The sequence below is a fragment of the Canis lupus genome, chromosome 6 (assembly GCF_048164855.1).
Source record: "Canis lupus baileyi chromosome 6, mCanLup2.hap1, whole genome shotgun sequence".
Classification (NCBI taxonomy): domain Eukaryota; kingdom Metazoa; phylum Chordata; class Mammalia; order Carnivora; family Canidae; genus Canis; species Canis lupus.
In genome coordinates, this window is record NC_132843.1 from 67,166,903 (window position 1) to 67,187,376 (window position 20,474).

Genomic DNA, 20,474 nt, shown 5'->3' on the forward strand with positions numbered 1-20,474 from the left:
CAGTAAAACAATGGGAATTTTAAACCATATAACAGACCTATGATCAACCTGATTAATATATACTAATCCATGTCTTTAGACACATAGAAGCAAAGAGCTAAACCAGCCATTAAGTCATAATTTAGCTATGTGGGTACTAGACACATATAATCACTTGTAAACTGAATATTTATTATTTCAGTGAAAGAGATGCTTATGTTTTATTACACTCAGTGGCATAACAATATAAAATGCCTCAAACTCGATAATAAAGAACAAACACATAACAGGATTATAGTTATAACTGTAACAGAAATAGTTCTAATATACAGTTGGTCTTGCATATATATGAACCCTGAAAATATTTTACAGCCAAGAAATAAATGTTTCTATTGCCATAATTTTCATACTTACAAAGAACACTACTGTAATTCCTTTCCTTCTTCCTTCCCCCTTCTCTCTCTGTTTTTTGGTACAGTTTTTACTATAAGCTTGTAACACTGTTCTGAATTCATAGTAACTGAAGCCAAAAGATTAGGACAGGTAAGAAAAAACTGAGATTGTTTAGAAACAAAGGAAAAAGACTATTTAAAACATTCCAACCAAAAATAAATAAATAAATAAATAAATAAATAAATAAATAAATAAATAAATAAATAAGGCCTTGCCTGTTTTAATTGTGGAATATTAAAAGCAACAGATATATTCTAAGATTTTGTTTTTATTTAAGTACATAAAAACACTGCTTCGAAGCTAAGTATTTTGAATGGAGAAAGCAAACTGGTTCTAGCAAAGACAAAAATGTTGTAATATAAAGTGATTAATATTACCCATGGAAAAGGACATTACTGATCACCACAAAAAAGATTTCTAACACTATAGCTTTCAGGATTGACACCATTTTTAGTACTAGAAGAGATCTAGGAGACTTTAGTGACTAGTAATGTTATCACCAAAAAGGAGTCTTCCTTTAGAAAACTTCCCTTTCTTCCCATGGTCTTCAAATATTAAAAGATTTTATCTGTTGGGGCACTTGGGTGGCTCAGTTGGTTAAGCTTCTGACTATTGGTTTTGGCTCAGCCAGTGATTTCATAGGTCCTGGGATCAAGCCCTGTGCCAGGTTCCGTGCTCAGTGTGGGGTTTGCTTGAGGATTTTCTCCCTCTACCCTCTCCTCACCTGAGTACTCTCTTTCCCTAAGATAAATAATTTTTTTAATTAAAAAATATTTCATCTATTAATATAAATGTTCATATTATATTAACCAAAATTATGTAATAAAACATAAAGAGTAATAAAATGACTTACATCAGGTTTTGTGAAATACTGACAAATAGCTTCTGATTCCTCACAGGTGGAACCCAAGAGGGCTGGGAATCAATTTGCTCATTTTACTAGCAAGTACATGGAAGCCTAGAAAGGTTAAATGGTAAACTTCTAAAAAAATAGTAATAAGGTTAAAAAATCCAAAATGTAACTGGTAGGTAATAGAATTGATATGAAAATAAGTATCTACATTTTAGTAGTATTCACTGTTTTGTTTGGCTTTTATAGCATTTTGTTTGGGGTATTTAAAAGTTTCACTCAAGACTACATCTCACTTAAAAGTGACCATTCTGAGCAGCCCGGGTGGCTCAGCGTTTTAGGGCTGCCTTCGGCCCAGGGCCTGATCCTGGAGATCCGGGATCGAGTCCCATGTCAGGGTCCCTGCATGGAGCCTGCTTCTCTCTCTGCCTGTGTCTCTGCATCTGTCTCTCTCCCTCTCTGTGTCTCATAAATAAATGAAATCTTTAAAAAAAAAAGTGACTGTTTTTAGCTAACAATTAAATAATTGGTGAGATACAAGTGGGTGGAGGTAGGCTGAACTCATCCTGTATTATTTTTTCTAGGTTTTCTGTGCCCTAGTGTCTGAGAATTGCAGTCTATGAGACAAACTGCCATGGAGAAGGTGGCTAAATAAGGAGAAAAATAATATTGTCTAGGACAAGTGCCAAATTCTATTTCTGTCAATCATGTCTTCATATTACCCATCACTTCCTGACATGGCAAAAAGTCAGTCTGAAGACTATCAATTTGTACCTACTCTGTGGTGACATCAAGTGGCATGCCCTAGTGGCCCTGCCAATACACAGAGAAAAAGGAAGTCATTTAATAATCATAGCCTCCAAATTTTTAATTGTAGAAAGCCTAAAATTATTTCTGACAAAGAATCAAATCAAAGATACCATTTTTCAAACTAGGGTTGTAAGACCAATATGGGGTCATTAAAAGCAATTGTGTGGATCATAAGTCAGCATTTTATAAGTCAAATAGAAATAAATATAGAAAATAGAATATATTACACATAGAAAGGATATTACTCTATGAAAATAATTTTAATTGTTTAAATATATTGCATATATACACATATATAGATGCATACAAACATACATAAAACACACATATCTGACTAGGTGTAATGGGTCACAATTTATATACAGTTTTTACTATAACTTAACATATAAAAAATATGTAACTATTGTTAACAGTAGAGATTTCTTTTGCTGTATCTACCAAGAAGTATTATTTACTCTTTCTAAACTAAATTACCCAAGTAGAGTGGGGCTCAGAGATCCTTCCCCAAATCATAGCAAAAGAAAAATGCTAATAAACTTGACCTTGTATATCTTTCATTTACAGCCTTAGGTCATATACTACAGGCTTTTCTCAGTCTAAACACTCTTTCCCCTGCAAGTGCCTTCCTCTTTTAGCTTCCTCTTCCTCATTCTTCATTACATGGCTGACCTCTCCTTCTCTGTCTATACTGCTGGTTCCTCTTTTCCTCCTACCTCCTAACTGCAGAAATTATCTTTGTTCTTGCACACTGCCATTTCACTGTACATTTTTCCCTAGCTGAAAATCTATTCATCACAGTTTCAAAAAATATTTCTATTTTGTCTCTGCATTCTAGGTGCTTACAATGTAGTGAAAAGGACATGCATGTATACTGTGCCCTTTCATGGCTCTGTGCCTCTGCATGAACTGTTCTCTTTGCCTAGGAGTCCAGCCATAAGTAAAAGATGAGGAGAAAAACATAGAATTAAGGCATTTGCTTCCTTTTCTGTTTCTTTTTTGCTAGACTTCCTAAGACTAAACCAGTAAAAAGGGAAGTCAATGATGCATTTATTTACTAATTCTTAGAAGAAATAGTTATTGGAGCAAAGTCTTAAGGAGCTAAAATTTAGTCAGTAGTTGTACAGATTTGCCACGGATTGAAGAGAAATATCTTTCTAAAAAGATTGGAAGAAAATAAAGAAGGGTAAGAATGTCAACAAGTATTTAGGGGGAAGGGTGGCATAGATATGCATACTATATTATACACCAAGAGGAGCTAAAAGTCTTTAAAAAAAATTTATTTAAAAAAATTTTTTTTTAAGATTTATGGAGAAAGAAACTCAAGATTATGCTGAGTTCAGAGTCTGACACAGGACTTGATCCCATGACCCTGAGGAGCAGGACCTGCCTGAGTCAAAACCAAGTCGGACACTTAACCAACTGCACCACTCAGGCACCCCTGAAGTACTTTATTTTTATTTGTAGAGTAGGAGGTATAATGAGCATGATGGAGAAGATGGTAGGGTCAGAGAATTCAAGAGAATGGTGTTGGGTTTATAAAAACATTTTGGAGGAGTGCCTGGGTGGCTTTAGTCAGTTGAGCATCTGACTCTTCATCTCAGCTCAGGTCTTGATCTTGAGATCATGGGTTTGTGGGTTTGGACCCTGTGCTGGGCTCCATGCTGGGTGTGAAACCTGCTTAAAAGTAAACAAAAAAAACCCCACATTGGAGCATGGAAAAGGGCACTGATTAGGACCCATGGGCAGCTTTGAGGACATAGTTAAGAATGTAATAATGAATTTATACTAGTTCATATTTGTTCTACTGTGATTTCTGCCCCCCTGACTATCCTAAGCAACCTGTGCATAAGCATAAAGACAGTAAAAAAAAGCTGCATTGGTCCACAGCTGGAATTTCACTAGGCAGAAGCATATAAGGCAATGAAGGTGAGGACATTAAAAAGCACAAGGGACAAGGTGCTTAACGTAATTGATGGAGAAGGAAGTAACCCTGGGAGGGGCCTTATCTACTGGAATAGATGAGGGAGTCAAGAAACTTGAGCTTTGTGAGATGAAAAGAGATATTAAAGGAATAGGGTGGTATATGAATACATATAACAGAATTTTAAAGGGTCAGACAGAAATAAATGGAAGTTCTAGTATTTTCTGCTCAACTTCAATAGCATCTTGTAGAGGACACTATAGAGACAATGCTCTAGAGAGACAGAAATGAATATTCAATACAATGGAAAGGTAAAGTGATGTAATTAATAAGCAGGAACTGTGTAATTCAGCTCTGAAATAATAAAATCAAACATGACTCTTTACAGCTTCAGACTGGACTTTAGTGAAGCTCTATCAAAGTACTGGTTCATAATGAGGTTCCCAAATCTTTGCAAATGCAACATATTCTAGGCAATGACCATATTAGGCTTAAATATTGAGGTGCTAGATGTATTACTACCCCCAGCTAAAGAAAATATCTCTAAGTGCAGTACAGGAGAAAAACAAGCCCTAGTTTAAAAATGATGATAAAAAAGTTAAACATGGCAGTGTTGCTCTTTCCTTAGCAGCAGAAATTGTCTCCTGTATATTGTACCTAAAACCTACTCACCTGAATAAAACGTGTTGATTTTGGCAAGTTCCTTTTCACAGGTTTGGAAGAATTTTTCTTCAAACTTGGCAAAATACCTCTTTACTGTGTCTTCATCTGTAACTGAAGGCAAGGAAAAATTTAAATATCCAATGACTAATAAAGAAAACTAAGGAAATAAAATCTAAAGGTACTACTTTCTTAGTCTTCAAAATGACAACAATGAACTGTGAACCATATTAAGAAAAGAGTACTGAAAGGCCTCTTAATAGGAACACATTATTTTTTAACTGAATAAGACTCACTAAGTCTCTATTATAATAAACTTATAGTGGTAAAAAAAAAAAGTGTTCTAAAACTTCAGGAGAGGAAGACACTACTGTCGATAAAGGTGATCAAGAAAGACTTAAAGTGTTGGGAGTTGAAATGAGTAGGATTTAGCAAGAGTAAATATTTCAGGGAATAAATAAACAGAAAATGAATACATGAATATATAATATGTTACAGGAAAAAATGAGTTGATTGTTTCTACTATATTATATTGCTTTCTACTCATTTTCACTTAGCTGCACCAAATACAGGAAAAAAATTATAGACTGATGGTTATAAATTACATATTATTTTTTTTTAAAGATTTTATTTATTCACAAGAGTCACACACAGAGAGAGGCAGAGACACACATAGAGAGAGAAGCAGGCTCCATGCAGGGAGCTCGATGTGGGACTTGATCCTGGGTCTCCAGGATCACACCCTGGGCTGAAGGTGGTGCTAAACCGCTGAGCTACCAGGGCTACCCTAAATTACATATTCTAAGACTACAGTTGCTGGGTAGGAAGATAAGTGAGTTGACCAAATGGAATATTGTACAAGTATGGTGATAAACAGCAAATGACACCTTCGGGATTAGTAGTATGGATTCTGGCAAGTGAGAACAGATGTACATCTAGTTAGTTGCTGCCCTGTGGTGACAGGGGGTTAAAGTTGTCAGATCTTCCAATTTTCAGAAGTCATAAAATCTAGATATTTTAAAAATACAGTGTAGACTAATCAATATATGTCTCTGGAGGCTTGATCCACTTTGTGAATTCTGTTATGTAGCTGTCAATTTACTGAATACCATAAGTATAGATATCTGTAGCCTCAGGAACCCCCAAACCTAAATGGGTACGTTTCTTGTCCAAGTGAGATCTGCCTAGACTCCAGATAGTAATCATAATTTAGAACTATCCTATTTCTGGATCTCTGGGGCAATCTAAGCTTCAAATGTGTAGAAAAATATAGGTCCTTTTATGTTTCCCCAATCTTAGAGCAATCCCAAAAACTCTTGAACAAATCATCTGTCCAGGAGGAAGAGAAACAGTATTTCCCTGAGTAATATGCAGTACATACATATACATACTAATTCTTTGTACCAGAGATAGTTTAAGGAAAAACAAAAGCTTAAAATGAAGTTCTAAAAAGCATGTCAAATCTATTCACTTATTTTGAGTAACACATTAAAAAAAAATAAAAACTACACTACACAAAACCTTGAAATATTTATATATCTACTTCTATACTTCTTATGTTTTAGAACTTAACAGATAACAAAGGATTGTATTGATTTTAAGTAAAGAAAGGGTGGCCACTTTAAGTTCTTCATGTAAGCTCCATAATTTAGGTATAATAAAGGCTATAGCTGCCCAAGGTCACGGAGAATTATTTTTTCAAAGCAAAAAGCAGGTCAAAGCTTTCTTTTAAGGTGACCTTGAGTTAGAGATGACCCATGGTAACAGATGCTGCTCTTGTAATAGCATTTAGCTATAGCTGATTTAAAATAAAAGTAGTATCTCATTCTACTTTATTACCCATTTTTAAAATTTTTACTTTATTGGATTGTTAGGGGAAAAAAAACCCAAAAGCAAAATAAAGGCTTAGCCATATTTACTTTGTTTCCTTATAAAAAGAACAAAGTTGTTCACCAAAGCAATTTAAATATAGCTTATTTTAAAAATAATTTTAACATATTAATATTTACACACAGGTTGCATATTCAGCAACATCAACTATTTAAAAGATTACTGAGGGCAGCCCTGGTGGCTCAGCGGTTTAGCGCTGCCTGCAGCCCAGGGTGTGATCCTGGAGACCCGGGATTGAGTCCCACATTGGGTTCCCTGCATGGAGCCTGCTTCTCCCTCTGCCTGTGTCTCTGCCTCTCTCTCTCACTCTCTCTGTGTGTCTCTATGAATAAATAAATAAAAATATATATAAAAAAATAAAAATAAATAAAAGCATGGGATTTACTTTAAAAAAAAGGATTACTGAGCCTAGAAACCAAAAAAATCTAAGTAAGCCTCTAATAAACTAAAACACATAAGTTTCATGTATTAAAGCATGAATATTCTACCTATTAATCACATATGAATCCTTCATTTCCTAGATTAAAGATTGTTTTATCTAAAATATTAGTAGTCTCTTATGTAGACTGCTGGTTCACATATAACTTAATAGTCACAAATCAGAAGAGGGTAGAGTAAGGTTACAGCAATACTAAAAAGTAATAGCAAAAGAAAAGAGGAAAGAACAATACATAAAAATAGATCTGCATATACAGGTACCCCCCTTTTTTGAAAGTTCAAGTTACACCACTTTGCTTTTACAAAAGACATGAGGTTTTTTGGGGGTTTTTTGTTTTGTTTTGTTTGCTAACTAAAAAGAAATCTGTAGAGGATTTTTGCTTTTACCCTCTCCCCCAAAAAATAGTTTCCAGCATTTGTTTTGCAGCAAGCCATTACAAAGGCATCAAGCACCCTGGCAGTACGAGTGGCACCCCCAAGCTCCTTCCCTGGGAATTGCACTTAGCATCTCAACACCAAGTCGCCAAAGCTTTGGACTGTGTCTGTAGGCATATCTATGCTTTATTTCGATTTATTTTGTGCATCTGTTACCAAAGTATGTCCTAAGGTATCAGAAAAGCCTAAGATAAGATATTTTTTGGTTCTGGGAACAATAAATTAATGTTTCTACATAAATTAATGTTAACTGTGTCTTCATATCATTTTTTTTTTAAGATTTTATTTATTTATTCATGAGAGACACAGAGAGAGAGAGGCAGAGACACAGGCAGAGGGAGAAGCAGTCTCCACACAGAAGCCCGATGTAACTTGATGCTGGGACTCCAGGACATGCCCCAGGCCAAAGGCAGGCACCAAACTGCTGAGCCACCCAGAGGTCCCATTCATATCATTTTGGCTTACAAAAAAAAAGGTTTCATAGGAACAGTCTACTTTGGGGAAAACATGTACACGGGGATTTAAGATTAAGATAAAGGGTGCTTCAAATCAGTGAGAAAAGAATGGACCATATAAAAAATAGGGTTGAGCTATTCATTTAAATAAACTCCAAATGGAGTTGAAACAATGTCATAAAACACAAGAAAAATAAATAACTCCAATGAGGAAAGTTTTCCTAAACATTACACAAAATAGGCCATAAAGGGAATGACCAACATCTCACAAAATGAAAAATCTCCACTCCACAAAATACCATAAGCAAACTTAAGACAAGCAATAGACAGGGAAAACATAACTGCAACATTTAAATTAAGGATTTACATGCAAAATAGACTTCAAAATGTCTTACAAATCAATATATTTAAAAGATATTTCATAAGAAAAATGAAATTTTTAGATAAATTAGAGCAATTCATAGATAAATACAAATGGCTAATGAACAAAGAAAAATGCTCAATATCCCGGGTATCAGTTATATGTGACTTTAAAATAATGAAATGTAATTTTTAAACCATCAGACTGAAATAAACTTTAAAATATTATTTCAGCAATGGTAAAGGTAAATAAACTCTCACTCCCTATTGGTGGGAATGTAAATGTGTAAAGCCATTTAGGAAGGCAATCAGAGAGTAGCCATCAAAACATTCAGCGTGTTTAATCCCACATGTAAGAAATATACTCTAAAGGAATCTCGGCACAAAAAGATGTGTACGCAAGGATGTACATGAAGCACTGTTTTTAATAGCGATAAAACAAAGTAACGTCCAACAAAAGGGGAACAGTTAATCAAATTATAGTAACATCATATAACACTCTGCAGCCATTTAAAAAAAAAAAAATACATCCCAGTATGTATGAAAATCCCAAGACACACTACTGATGAAAAATTTAAATAACAGCATATATACAGCATGACCTCATTTATGAAAAGATATGTGCATAAAACAATATTCATATGTACATTCAGAGAGAAGATTGGAAGGATGCATGCCAAACTGTTAGTTGTGGTTATCTCATTTGAAAGAGTAGGTATGAGAGGGAGTCTCTCATTTTGCTATCTATATTTACTGTATTGCTTGAATCCATTACGATGAAATGTATTCACAAATGATAAACAAATTGCGTTGTGCAAAGAGTATTATTATTAACTGGAAGAAGAAAAGAAACATGTTACATCCAAAGCTTTAAATTATACATAGTAAAACCTAACCAGCATAGCTAGTTGAAAAGACTTAACTAAGAATTTATTATTATTATTATTTTTTTTTTAAAGATTTTATTTATTTATTCATGAGAGAGAAAGAAGAGGCAGAGACACAGGCAGAGGGAGAAGCAGACTCCATGCAGGGAGCCCGATGTGGGACTTGATCCCGGGTCTCCAAGATCATGCTGAAGGCAGCACTAAACCGCTGAGCCAGCCGGGCTGCCCTTAACTAAGAATTTAGAGGTATTCAGGATGATTAAGCCTTTCACTCCGTTACGAGAAGTTGGGAGAATGCTGATTTTACAAAACATCAATCTCTATAATATATATATAGGAATGCTTCCTATAACTACAACCTATATAAGGACTGCTTCCTATAACTATAACCTACCTGCTGGATAATGGTAGAAATCAATAACTCTAAATTGGAGAAACAGAATTTTAGTGTTCAGAAACCAACTAGCCAATTTTCCTTGGTTTAGAGGTAAGAAAACACAGGTGCAGAGAACCTAGATAAAAAAGAGGGTTTTTTCCCCTCTCCAGTAACAATTTAAGTTTTATAGAAACTCACTATATTTTATTATAAAATAATGAATATAAAAGTGTCTACTATGTGTTACTTAACTGTGCAGCCACCACCTCCCAAAATTTGTATGTTGAATCCCTAATCCCCAATGTGACAGGGCCTTTGAGGAGGTAATTAAGATCAAATGGGGTCATAAGGATTGGGCCTTATTCCAATAGGACTGGTGTCCTTATAAAAAGAGGAAAAGACATCAGAGATAGCCTCAGTGGACACTGAGAAAAGGCATGTGAAAAACATCCAGAAGACCCTCTGCAAAGAAGGAAGAGAGGCCTTATGGAAAGCAGGCACCTGACCTTGCATTTCAGTCCTGAGGATTTGTGAGAACAAAAGGTTCTATTGATTAAGCCACACATCTATGGTATTCTGCAATGGAAGCCCATGTACACTAATACAATGAATTTAACATGTTCTGAATTCAATAATTAGTCTCAAAAGACTAAGTCTACTTTTTAAAAAGGTAGCAAACATATAACAAGATATATCAACAATTACAAGATTAGCATCAACAGGAAAAAAAAAAAAAGCAGACAAAGGGGAGGAAAGTCCAGAATTAGTGAAGAATGACTCAGAGAACCTTGCTGTAGAGAATCTTTCACTGTGAGCTAAATAAATATTAATTCAGTCAGTTATACTAAAGAGAGAGAGAGAATATGATGGGGAGATTTCTTTGTCACTTCTATTATGGTCAAAATTTCATCTCAAATTTATAGATGACAGAAAATTTCTTTCTCATCCACCCCGCAAATTAGTAAGTTAATAGAAAATGACTCTAAAAGTACTATTCAAGGTAAAACATTCCTATTGCATAGCAACCACCACCAAGTGCTTTTTATAGCAATTGTCAGGAATATTTTAATTTTAATTTTTAAAAAAGATTTATTTATTTATTTGAGAGAGAAGAGAGAGCATGCAACCTCATGCAACAGAAGGGGAAGAGGGAGAGAAACTCAAGCAGACTCTCTGCTGAGTGAGGAGCCTGATGTGGGGCTCAATCTCACCACCCTGAGATCATGATCTGGTATGACCAAGAGGTGGACACTCAACCAACTGAGCCACCCAACTGCCCCAGGAATATTTTTATTTTTATACCAAAAGTGTCATCTTACTTTCACATGCATTCTCTCAAAAACCAATTTCTTAAAACCATTATTAATTTTTTCACATATCTCATATGTTCCACTCAACTTTTTATTACAATTTTCAATGTTCTTTATTTCTAGATCTTTAAGATATTGAAGAACAGGGATTTTTTTAATCTTTTTAGATCCTATGCCTAACATAATGTCTGGGAGACAGTATGTGCTTCATACTTTTTTTTTTTAATGGCACGTGTTAAAACAATGTTAATCATTTTTTAATCATTATGATGTATTAATAAAGTTTTAAAAAATGAAATTTCAACAACTGGATATTCATGCACAAAGGATTTAATTGTACCCAACCTCATACCATCCATGATTCTAAATAGATCAAAGACGTAAATGCAAAAGTTAAAACTCTAAAACTCTCAAAAGAGGCATAAATCTTCCAGACTGTAGCTGAGGCAATGGTTTCTTAGATATGACACAAAAAGCAGAAGAGATGAAAGAAAAAGTTGATATATTGGACTTCATCAAAATTTAAAAATTTGTTTTTAAAAGAGCACTATGAAGAAAGTAAAAGAACTACCATAGAATGGGAGAAAAACATTTACAAACCATGTATCAGATAAGGTCTAGTATCCAGAATATATAAAGAACCCTTAGGATTCAACAATAAAAAGACAAATCATCCAATTAAAAAATGGGCAAAGGATCACCAATCATTAGGGAAATGCAAGTCAAAACCACAATTCTACTTCATATCCACTAGGATGGTTATGACTTAAAAAGAGACAGACAGACAATAAGAAATGTTGACATAATAAGAAGAAACTGGGACCTCATACAATGCTGGTAAGAATGTAAAAATAGAGCAAGCATGTTGGAAAACAGTTTGGTAGTTCTTCAAAAAATTAAATATAGAGTTACCATACGATCTAGCAATTCCACTTCTAGGTATATACCCAAGAGAAGTAAAAACATGCTTACACAAAAACTTATAGACAAATGTCTATAGCAGCATTATTTTTAACAGTTGAAAAGTGAAAACAATCTAAGTATCTATCAACTAATGAATGGATAAACAAAATATGGCTTATCAATATAATGGAATATTATTCAGCCAAAAGAATGGATGAAGTACTACTACATGCCATAGCATGGATAAATGTTGAAAACATTATGTAAAGGGAAAGAAGCCAGGCACTAAAAACCACATATTCCATTTATATGAATTGTCCAGAACAAATTCACAGAGGCAAAAAGTAGATTAGTAGTTGGCAGGGTCAGAGAGGGGGGAATGGGGAGTGATGAAAATGTTCTGGAATTAGGTAGTGGGGACAGTTATAGAAATTTGTGAATGTATAAGAAGCCACTAAAGCATATACCTTCAAATGGTAAATTTTATAGTATCTGAATTATATCTCAATAAAATATATTTTAGCTCCAAGTTTAATCCTATAACAGAAACATAATGATAAACTAAAACATATTCGTTTATTTATTCAACAAATAATTATTGTGCCTATTAGATGTTAGGCTCTGTGCTAAATGATGGGGATAGATAGATAGATAGATAGATAGATAGATAGATAGATAGACAGACAAGATAGATGTGGCTCCTGTCCCCTACAGAGTTTGCATTCCAGTGATTGAGACAGAAAGAAACTCACACAAATAAACAAAAGAATTACAAACTGAAAAATGTAAGACAACAGGGTGTGAGACAGAATGTAGGTACTAGCCTAGTATGGACAGCTATCCTTTTGGCAAGGTAAGAGATGATCAGAAAAGACTTCATAGGAGATGGAGTTTAATCAGAAACCTGAACCTAAAGGATGACAAACAACAGGGGCAAAATGATTCCTAAGAGTGGGAATAACATATTAGGAAAGGAATTGGGTGCTTGATGACCTGAAAGGCAAGTTACAATGGAAGTTAATAGAAGGTAGTGATTGATAGGAGGTAAGATTAGGGCGGTAGGCAAAGACCATGTTAAAGAGTCTAAATTTTATTCTAAGTGCAATGAAAAAATATTAAAGGAATCTTTAAGCAGGAATCTCAAAGTAGAATTAGTTTACTTTCACTATGTGATCATTTAAAATAGCATTTTCCAGGACATCGGGTATGTAAATGAAGAGAAGAAGGAGAAGGAGAAATCCGAGGAATTCAAATAAGTTTGGGAAATAGGGTAAACAGAGGTCAGCTGATCTCTTTAAGGTAGCAGTTCTCAGGGCACCTAGGTGGCTCACTTGGTTAAGTGTCTGACTTCAGCTCAGGTCATGATCTCAGGGTCCTGGGATCCAGCCTTTGGCAGGCTCCTTGCTCAGCTGGGTGTCTGCTTGTCTACCCTTCTCTGCCTTGCTTATGCAGGTGCTCTGTCTCTGTCTCTCTAATAAATAAATAATCTTAAACAACAACAACAACAACAACAACTAGGGTTCTCAATTGGGGATGGATTTTGCCTCCCAGGAATTATTTGACAATGTCTGGAGAAATTTTTGGTTGTCATAACAGAAAGGGTGTTACTGGCATTGAATGCATAGAAGACAAGGATGTTGCTATACATCCTACAAGGTCAGGGACATCATCCTGTCTCACCTCTCCCTCTCAATAAAGTATTACCTAATAGTCCAAAATGTCAACAGTGCCAATGCTGAAAAATTGCTTAAAGGCAAAAGAAGCTTTACTATGCTAATATACATTGTTATTATTCTATGAGAAGGAGATATACTATATTATGCTTCCCAAAGTTATTTATAAAAATACAATCTTCCTTTGGGGTAGTGGGTGAATGGCAGGGAAAAGATGGAAAAGGTGGAGAGTATCTAGTAAAATTTCCAAGAACATTATTCTGTGGAACATTATTTGAAAGGCACTAATTTTAATATTACCACCATCTCTTTTGCATTTTTATATTCCATATCCAATTGTTTCTATGACTTCTTAGCTTCTCAAAAACTACTCATAAATGAAAGAGCTGATGAATAAAAATTAACATGTGACTGGCTTCCATCAAAAATAAGGAAGAATATTTAGCACTACTGATTTTACGTTTTTAAGAAAAAAAGGTGTTTTTTTTAAGTGTGACTTACAAATTAGGAATAAATAACTTGAAATTCTATTTTTTCTCAAATGCTACTTCATCAACAGATGGGTGAATTATATAAAGCATATGGCTAAGATTTCAAAAATAAAAATGTTACTCTAAAATCATTGGTGTAGTAGAAATAGAACTAACTGGGAGTCATTCATTCAACAAGTATTAAGTCCCTTCTATGTACCAGGCAATGGGGCAGACACTAGAGATACAATGATAAGCGAAATACATGTAAACTCGACCCTCAGAGATTACACTCTACCCGAGGAAACAGACTTTAATTAAATCATCACACAAATATATAAAATGTAATATGGATTTTGAAAAAAATATAAAGATGAGAAAAAATAGCAGTGGGATCTATCTAGTCTGCAAGGACTTGTGGGGAAGGGAGATGTGGGATTTTAAGTGTTATCTAAGATGAAATCTGAAGTTTAAGTAGGCATTTAGACAGAGCATAAGTGCTCTAAGCATATATATGCAAGAATAGCATATAGATGCTGTAGAAATGGGGATGTGTATTTGAGAAACTGAAGAGGTCTATGTGACTGGAATCCAGGGAGGAAGGGGGACAAAGGTGGCAGGTAAAGGCCAAACAGGCAAGCAGGGGTCTGATCACTGACAGCTTTGCAGAATAAAGGACTAATCTTTTTCCTATGACCAAGGTTACATTTTTGAAGGATTTTAAGCAGAATATATATAAGAATATATATGCTTTTGTAAATGAAGAGGTGTGGGGAGACTACTCAGATGTAGTACAGTAGATATCAAATGAGAGATCATGACAGCCATACCTAGGGTGAAGGACAGAGAGAGAGATAAGTGGAGAAAACTCAAGAGACAGTCTGGAGGTAAAATCAACAGGTTTTAGTGACAGATTGGATACGGTTCTATTGTCAATTACCTGTATTCGCTTGAGTAAGGGACCCTCCAACTCCCCCTGCAGCTCCAAATTTCCTATTCCATAATTAAAGCTGCTGATTTCTGCAAAATCCAACTAGGCTAAAGTGGTCTTAAACAAAATTTTCTGACCTATCTTGAGGTTTCATATCAAGTTTAACTAAATGTGCTTTTAAACTCGTGGCAGAACAACAAAAGATTCTTTTAATTCACATAGTGACATATTAACTGAGATGAAATTAATCTCACTGGCACTAGCTCTGATAACAATCAAAACTGTTTATCATTCCAATGATTATTTTACCTAATGTCTGCTAGGCAAAAAACACCATAAATGAAATAGTGATAAATAATTCTAACATGAGCATAACTCAGTAGTAAAGCAAATATAAATCAGTGTTTTCAAATGTTTTTTACCCTTGTAACCTCCAAAAGAATTTTGGAAAACTCTCCTACATATATTTTTGTAGGACAAAAGATTTTGTTCACATTTAAATAGTTAAAATGTAATCTCTGGCGCATTGTAATTTGTATTTTAAAATAAAATGACATTGTTTTAAATGTGGCTAATAGAATGCAAATACCATAGCAATATGGTAACTACCATCATTCATTATTGAACATAAACACAAGCTCTTCTCTAACAGTTGGAAATTTTATTATCATTTTAGTGTTTTTTTCCATTTTGTTTTCTTGAATTTGTATTTCCACTCTACTTCTATTACAGAATTTATGCTAATATATCTTTAGATTTGAATGTTTATTGATGATCCTATCACACTTCCTAGCCATTAAATGTATATAAATTAAAATTTAAATACTAACACTTTCCTAACCATAAAACTCTAAATATTAAAATTTCCTCTGTATTGGGCTATCATTTCAATTACTGAAGTACATCAACACAACATAAATATGTAATAAACTTTAATATTAAACATAAAAAGTAAAATCCTATTAGGACTTTGAAAATTAATTTAATTTTAAAATTTAAATAGAACTTTTTCTCCCAGTTAGTTTATGTGCCCATTGATGAAGGTTACATTATTGTTGGAATGGTGAATATCACATCTGGTACAATATGACAAATATTGTAGAATCAGACAATTAAGAAGTACTGATATCACTATTTTTCATCTTAAGATGTTAAGTGCTGAGAAATCCTTTCACATAAGTAAACCGATCAGAATGAAAGTCTGTTGTAGTAATGTCAATTCTCTGAACTCCTTCCAAGTGTCTTCCAAAAATGCTCAGAAATCTGTTGTAAGAAATTAGTTTTAACATATATAAGCTGTAAATTAAGTCTTCCTTCAATTCACTGAAAATAAACAATGAACGCAATTTGATTTCAAAAGAACTGGTTACCCTGTTTGTTAAACTTAGTTTCTCAGCATCTATACCAACAACTTGAGTATTTCAGACTATTTCTTTGGGGGGGGGGTTCCAAAAGTAAAGCATTGTAACAAAAATCAGACTTAGCAAAAGATAAAGCTTTCATTTGTAAAATCAGGGAAAGGGTATTTGAAAAGGAACTACCTGACTGCTGGCAATTACTAAGACAAATCAATTTCAGGATTTATATATATATATAGATAGATATAAATATATAATTTTTTTTTATGATAGTCACAGAGAGAGAGAGAGAGAGGCAGAGACACAGGCAAAGGGAGAAGCAGGCTCCATGCACCGGGAGCCCGACATGGGATTCGATCCCGGGTCTCCAGGATCACGCCCTGGGCCAAAGGCAGGCGCCAAACCGCTGCGCCACCCAGGGATCCCGATTTCAGGATTTAATATAAATGAAAGATCTGGAAATGGATTCCCTTGAAGGAAATTGTTAAAGGACAATAAAGAAAGAACTTTTTTGAGGCACTGTTCTTCATTAAATCAACATGACAAAATACAAATTTGTATACACATGATATTTTCAAGAGAATTATCTTCTTTACTGAAGGATTTCCATTTGCTAATTCTGACAGCCTAATTAATTACTCATATAATTGGAAAGTGAATGCCATTACATAAAGCCACTTAATTCAATTTATCTAGTTAAATCCACCGTTAGCTGAATTATTACTAATCACAGAGTTCTTTACTTCCGTAAAGCAACAGGTCATATATATTATTAAGACTTGAGTTATTATAAACAAAGCAAATAGAAAATATCTAACTAGACAAGATTAATAATAGTATTAGTTTAGCTGAATCTTCAAGGTTTTTAAAAAATTTTTATTTTTTTGTTCCACTCTGGTTAGTTGTTCCAGGAATAAAGCTTTCAAAGAACTACAGTTATGTAACTATCTCATTTCTCTCTGGAGTGCCAGGCCCCTATCTAAAAATAGAATGCATTTATGATGACTAGAACATCAATGGTTCAATTAGACATAAAAAGTGAAACACAGGTTTCTAACAAAAAAGTACTGAAAAATTAAGGTATGTTTTACTTTTTGTTAATTCCCTAAGATCTGTAAACCACATCTTTGTTGAAACATTTCCCCAATGTTCCCAAATTTTATTCTGATTTCATAACAATATACCAACTAAAACACTTAAATTCTTAGCTCAAATTCCCTCAAAGCCAGGATCTTCTACGCTTTCCTCCTCCTCCTCTATATTCTGGGACTATTCAGTATTCTTCAAATTAGGGCAGAAAAGCAACAACCTATGAAGAGACTCTTCCAAAGAATAACAGAAAATTATCAAAACACATCCCAGAATCACACTGAGAAAGATGAGAGCAAAGGAAAAGTATATAAAACAATGAAATTAAGGAAATAACAACTGGCTACTAAAATGCAATTTTAAAAAACGCTTAGTGATTTTATATATTTAAATAGAAGATTTGGACAGGTGGTAAAGTTCTATTTTCTTGAGGAAAAAAAGAACACATTCACTTCAATTACAAAAAAACTTAGCTAATTTCTCATCTCGAAATCACCTTTTGGGTTAATTACATATAAACAAATTTATCATCTAAGCAACTGAAGCATACTTTCCAGCTGCATCTCTCTTAAAACAAAATACGGATTGGTGGTTTAGTCCAAGATGGTGACATAGGAGGCTCCTGAATTCACCTCCTCCCAAGGGCACATTGAATCTACAGCTACTTACAGAGTAATTCCCTCTGCAAAAAAAATCCAGAAACTAGCTCAGTGACTCTTACATATCAGGCAAATGAGAAAATGCTCACACTATTCTTCCTGAAATGATCAGGAGAGACTGGGACATGCTCTTGCCATAAACCTCATTCCCCTAGCAAAGTGCCAGACAATCCGAAGAGAATTCCCAACTCCCAGCTAATCCTAGAGTAGAGCGGTGGTTGATTCCCACATCTAAGGGAGAAATAGGAAGAAACACAGTAACAGGAGACTTCAGTAACCCAGTTTCAACAATATATAGATAATCCAGACAGAATATCAGTAAGCAAACATTGTACTTAAACGACAAGTTAGACCAGATGAACCTAAAAGGCATTTACAGAACATTACATCTAACAATAGCAGAATATACATTCTTCTCAAACACACATGGAACATTCTCCAGGACACGTCATGTGTTAAATCAGTAAATAAGTCTGAATAAATTTAAGAAGGCTGAAATCATAACAAGCATCTTTTCCACCTGCAATGGAATGAAACTACAAATTCTTTTTTTTTTTTTTGAAACTACATATTCTATGTCTCAATCTGTACAGCTATCCTGAACTGTATTCACTTTCCTGAGTCAGCTGTACTTTTCTTTTTCTTACCTTTTAATCTTAACACACTCTGGTCTTTTGCCTGAACACTTTCTCCCTCAGGATGCCAAAACCATCTCTTCCCCTAACCCCAACATTCCTATTCAGATTATCTCCCTCGTTTCCCTGACACTTAACTTCTTAAATAATCTTTCTCAGAAACATTATTAACCATAACAACCCTGAGCAGACTTAACACATTATATTGACTCTAAGTAGTCTATATCTCTTGGGACAAGGAGTATCAGGTAAATTTCAGGCAGAGAACAGAAGGAGTACTAGGGAACTGTGCCTTGGGGACCTAAAAACAAAGAAGAGCTACGATGAACTTTATATATTGGAGTGGAATCAGAAGTATCAAAATAAATTCCCAGTTGTTAAATATATATAAATAAATAGACATAGAAATAGTTATGTGTATATGCAAGGGTTAACACACACACCCCTGACTCTATCCACTGTCAGAATGTAGGAGAAATGATACTCTAACAATGAACACATCTAGTCCTTAGATCTTGATTTCTAAATAGCATTACCTAATAAAAGGAGTCAGGTCTCTTAGGAAAAGAGGTTGATTCCAGTGCTGGTGCAGGGAAAATACAAGATGAACTTGGAATGTCTTATGATACCAGAAAATAAATTCTCACAAAAGGATGGGGGCATGTCAAAATGACACAAGAGCCAGCATGAAGAAGCTTTGAAAGTTCAAAGCAATAAAACAAATGATATTACTATATTATGATCTATAGAATAAAAAACTATCCACAGGTCCATATTGATATAAATATAACTGAATAAGTAAATAAATGTGGGGAAAAGGACAGCTCTCCCTTACAAAAGAATCCTAATTAATAAAAGTAGAAGGAATGATAAGGATGCAAAATCACCATTAAGCAAACCACCACAGTATTAAACTGATGCAGGTAAGATAAACCTATGGATGCTTAAATCAGTGGGCAAGTTTGAGGAGCACTAAGATATTTATCAATACAATAAGGAAAGTAGTAACTTCACAGTGCAGAATCTAGGCAGACACCCTTTAAGCAAGTAATCAAAGTAAACATCACCCAGAAAATAAGACATATCAACATCATATACTCCCTTAAATAATGCACTGTGAAGGGCATATCATTTCTGCAGTATTCTTGACAAAAACGCATAACCTGAATCTACTAATGAAAAAAATCAGACAAAAATAAACTTGGAGATATTATACAAAATAATTCATAAAAGTCTAGTATTCATCAAAGTATCAAAGTCATAACTAAGGAACTGTCACAGATGTAGAAGAAGAAACAGACAACTCAATGGATTATGGGATCCTATACTGGATTCTTGTACAGAAAAACACATGAGGAGAAAATCTGATAAAATTCTAATTAGGTCTATCATTTAGTGAATAGTACTGTACCAACATGTTATTAAGTTCCTGGTTTTTATAACTGTACCATGGTTAAGGAAGCTGTCTACATTGAGGAAAACTGGGTGCAGAGGATACATAAATTGTATTATTCTTGCAACATTTTAAGATTTGAGAGAGAGGGAGAGAAAGGGAGAGTGAGAGAGAACGAGCGAGCACAGGAGCAGCGAGCAGGGTGGGGGAGGGACAGAGGGAAAGGGACAACTGACTCCCCACTGAGCACGGACGCCTTCCCAGAACATGGGACTTGATCCCAGGACCCTTAGATCATAACCTGAACTGAAGTCAGATATTTAACTGAATGAGTCACCCAGGCACCCCTATTCTTGCATCTTTTAAGTTTAAAATTATTTCAAAATATAAAAGATTAAATTGTCTAGGGTTTGAAGGCAAACAAATTAAAAAATAAACAATTTAAACATAGATAAGAGAATGATTTAATTATAATATTCCCCATACTACTTAAATAATAGAGTCTAATAAAAAATCTTAAATATCAATGTTACGTATTC

The 20,474-nt window shown here is 34.4% G+C and overlaps 1 protein-coding gene across 2 annotated transcripts in view; it reads right to left on the reverse strand.

The window, feature by feature from the left end:
• XPR1 (xenotropic and polytropic retrovirus receptor 1) overlaps positions 1-20,474 on the reverse strand; it is a 218,338-nt gene that overhangs the window by 81,900 nt on the left and 115,964 nt on the right. For both annotated transcript variants that reach the window (XM_072831035.1, XM_072831036.1), the window contains one exon: positions 4,686-4,787. In XM_072831035.1, coding sequence (XP_072687136.1) covers positions 4,686-4,787 — 102 coding nt within the window. The remainder of the gene's footprint in view (positions 1-4,685; positions 4,788-20,474) is intronic.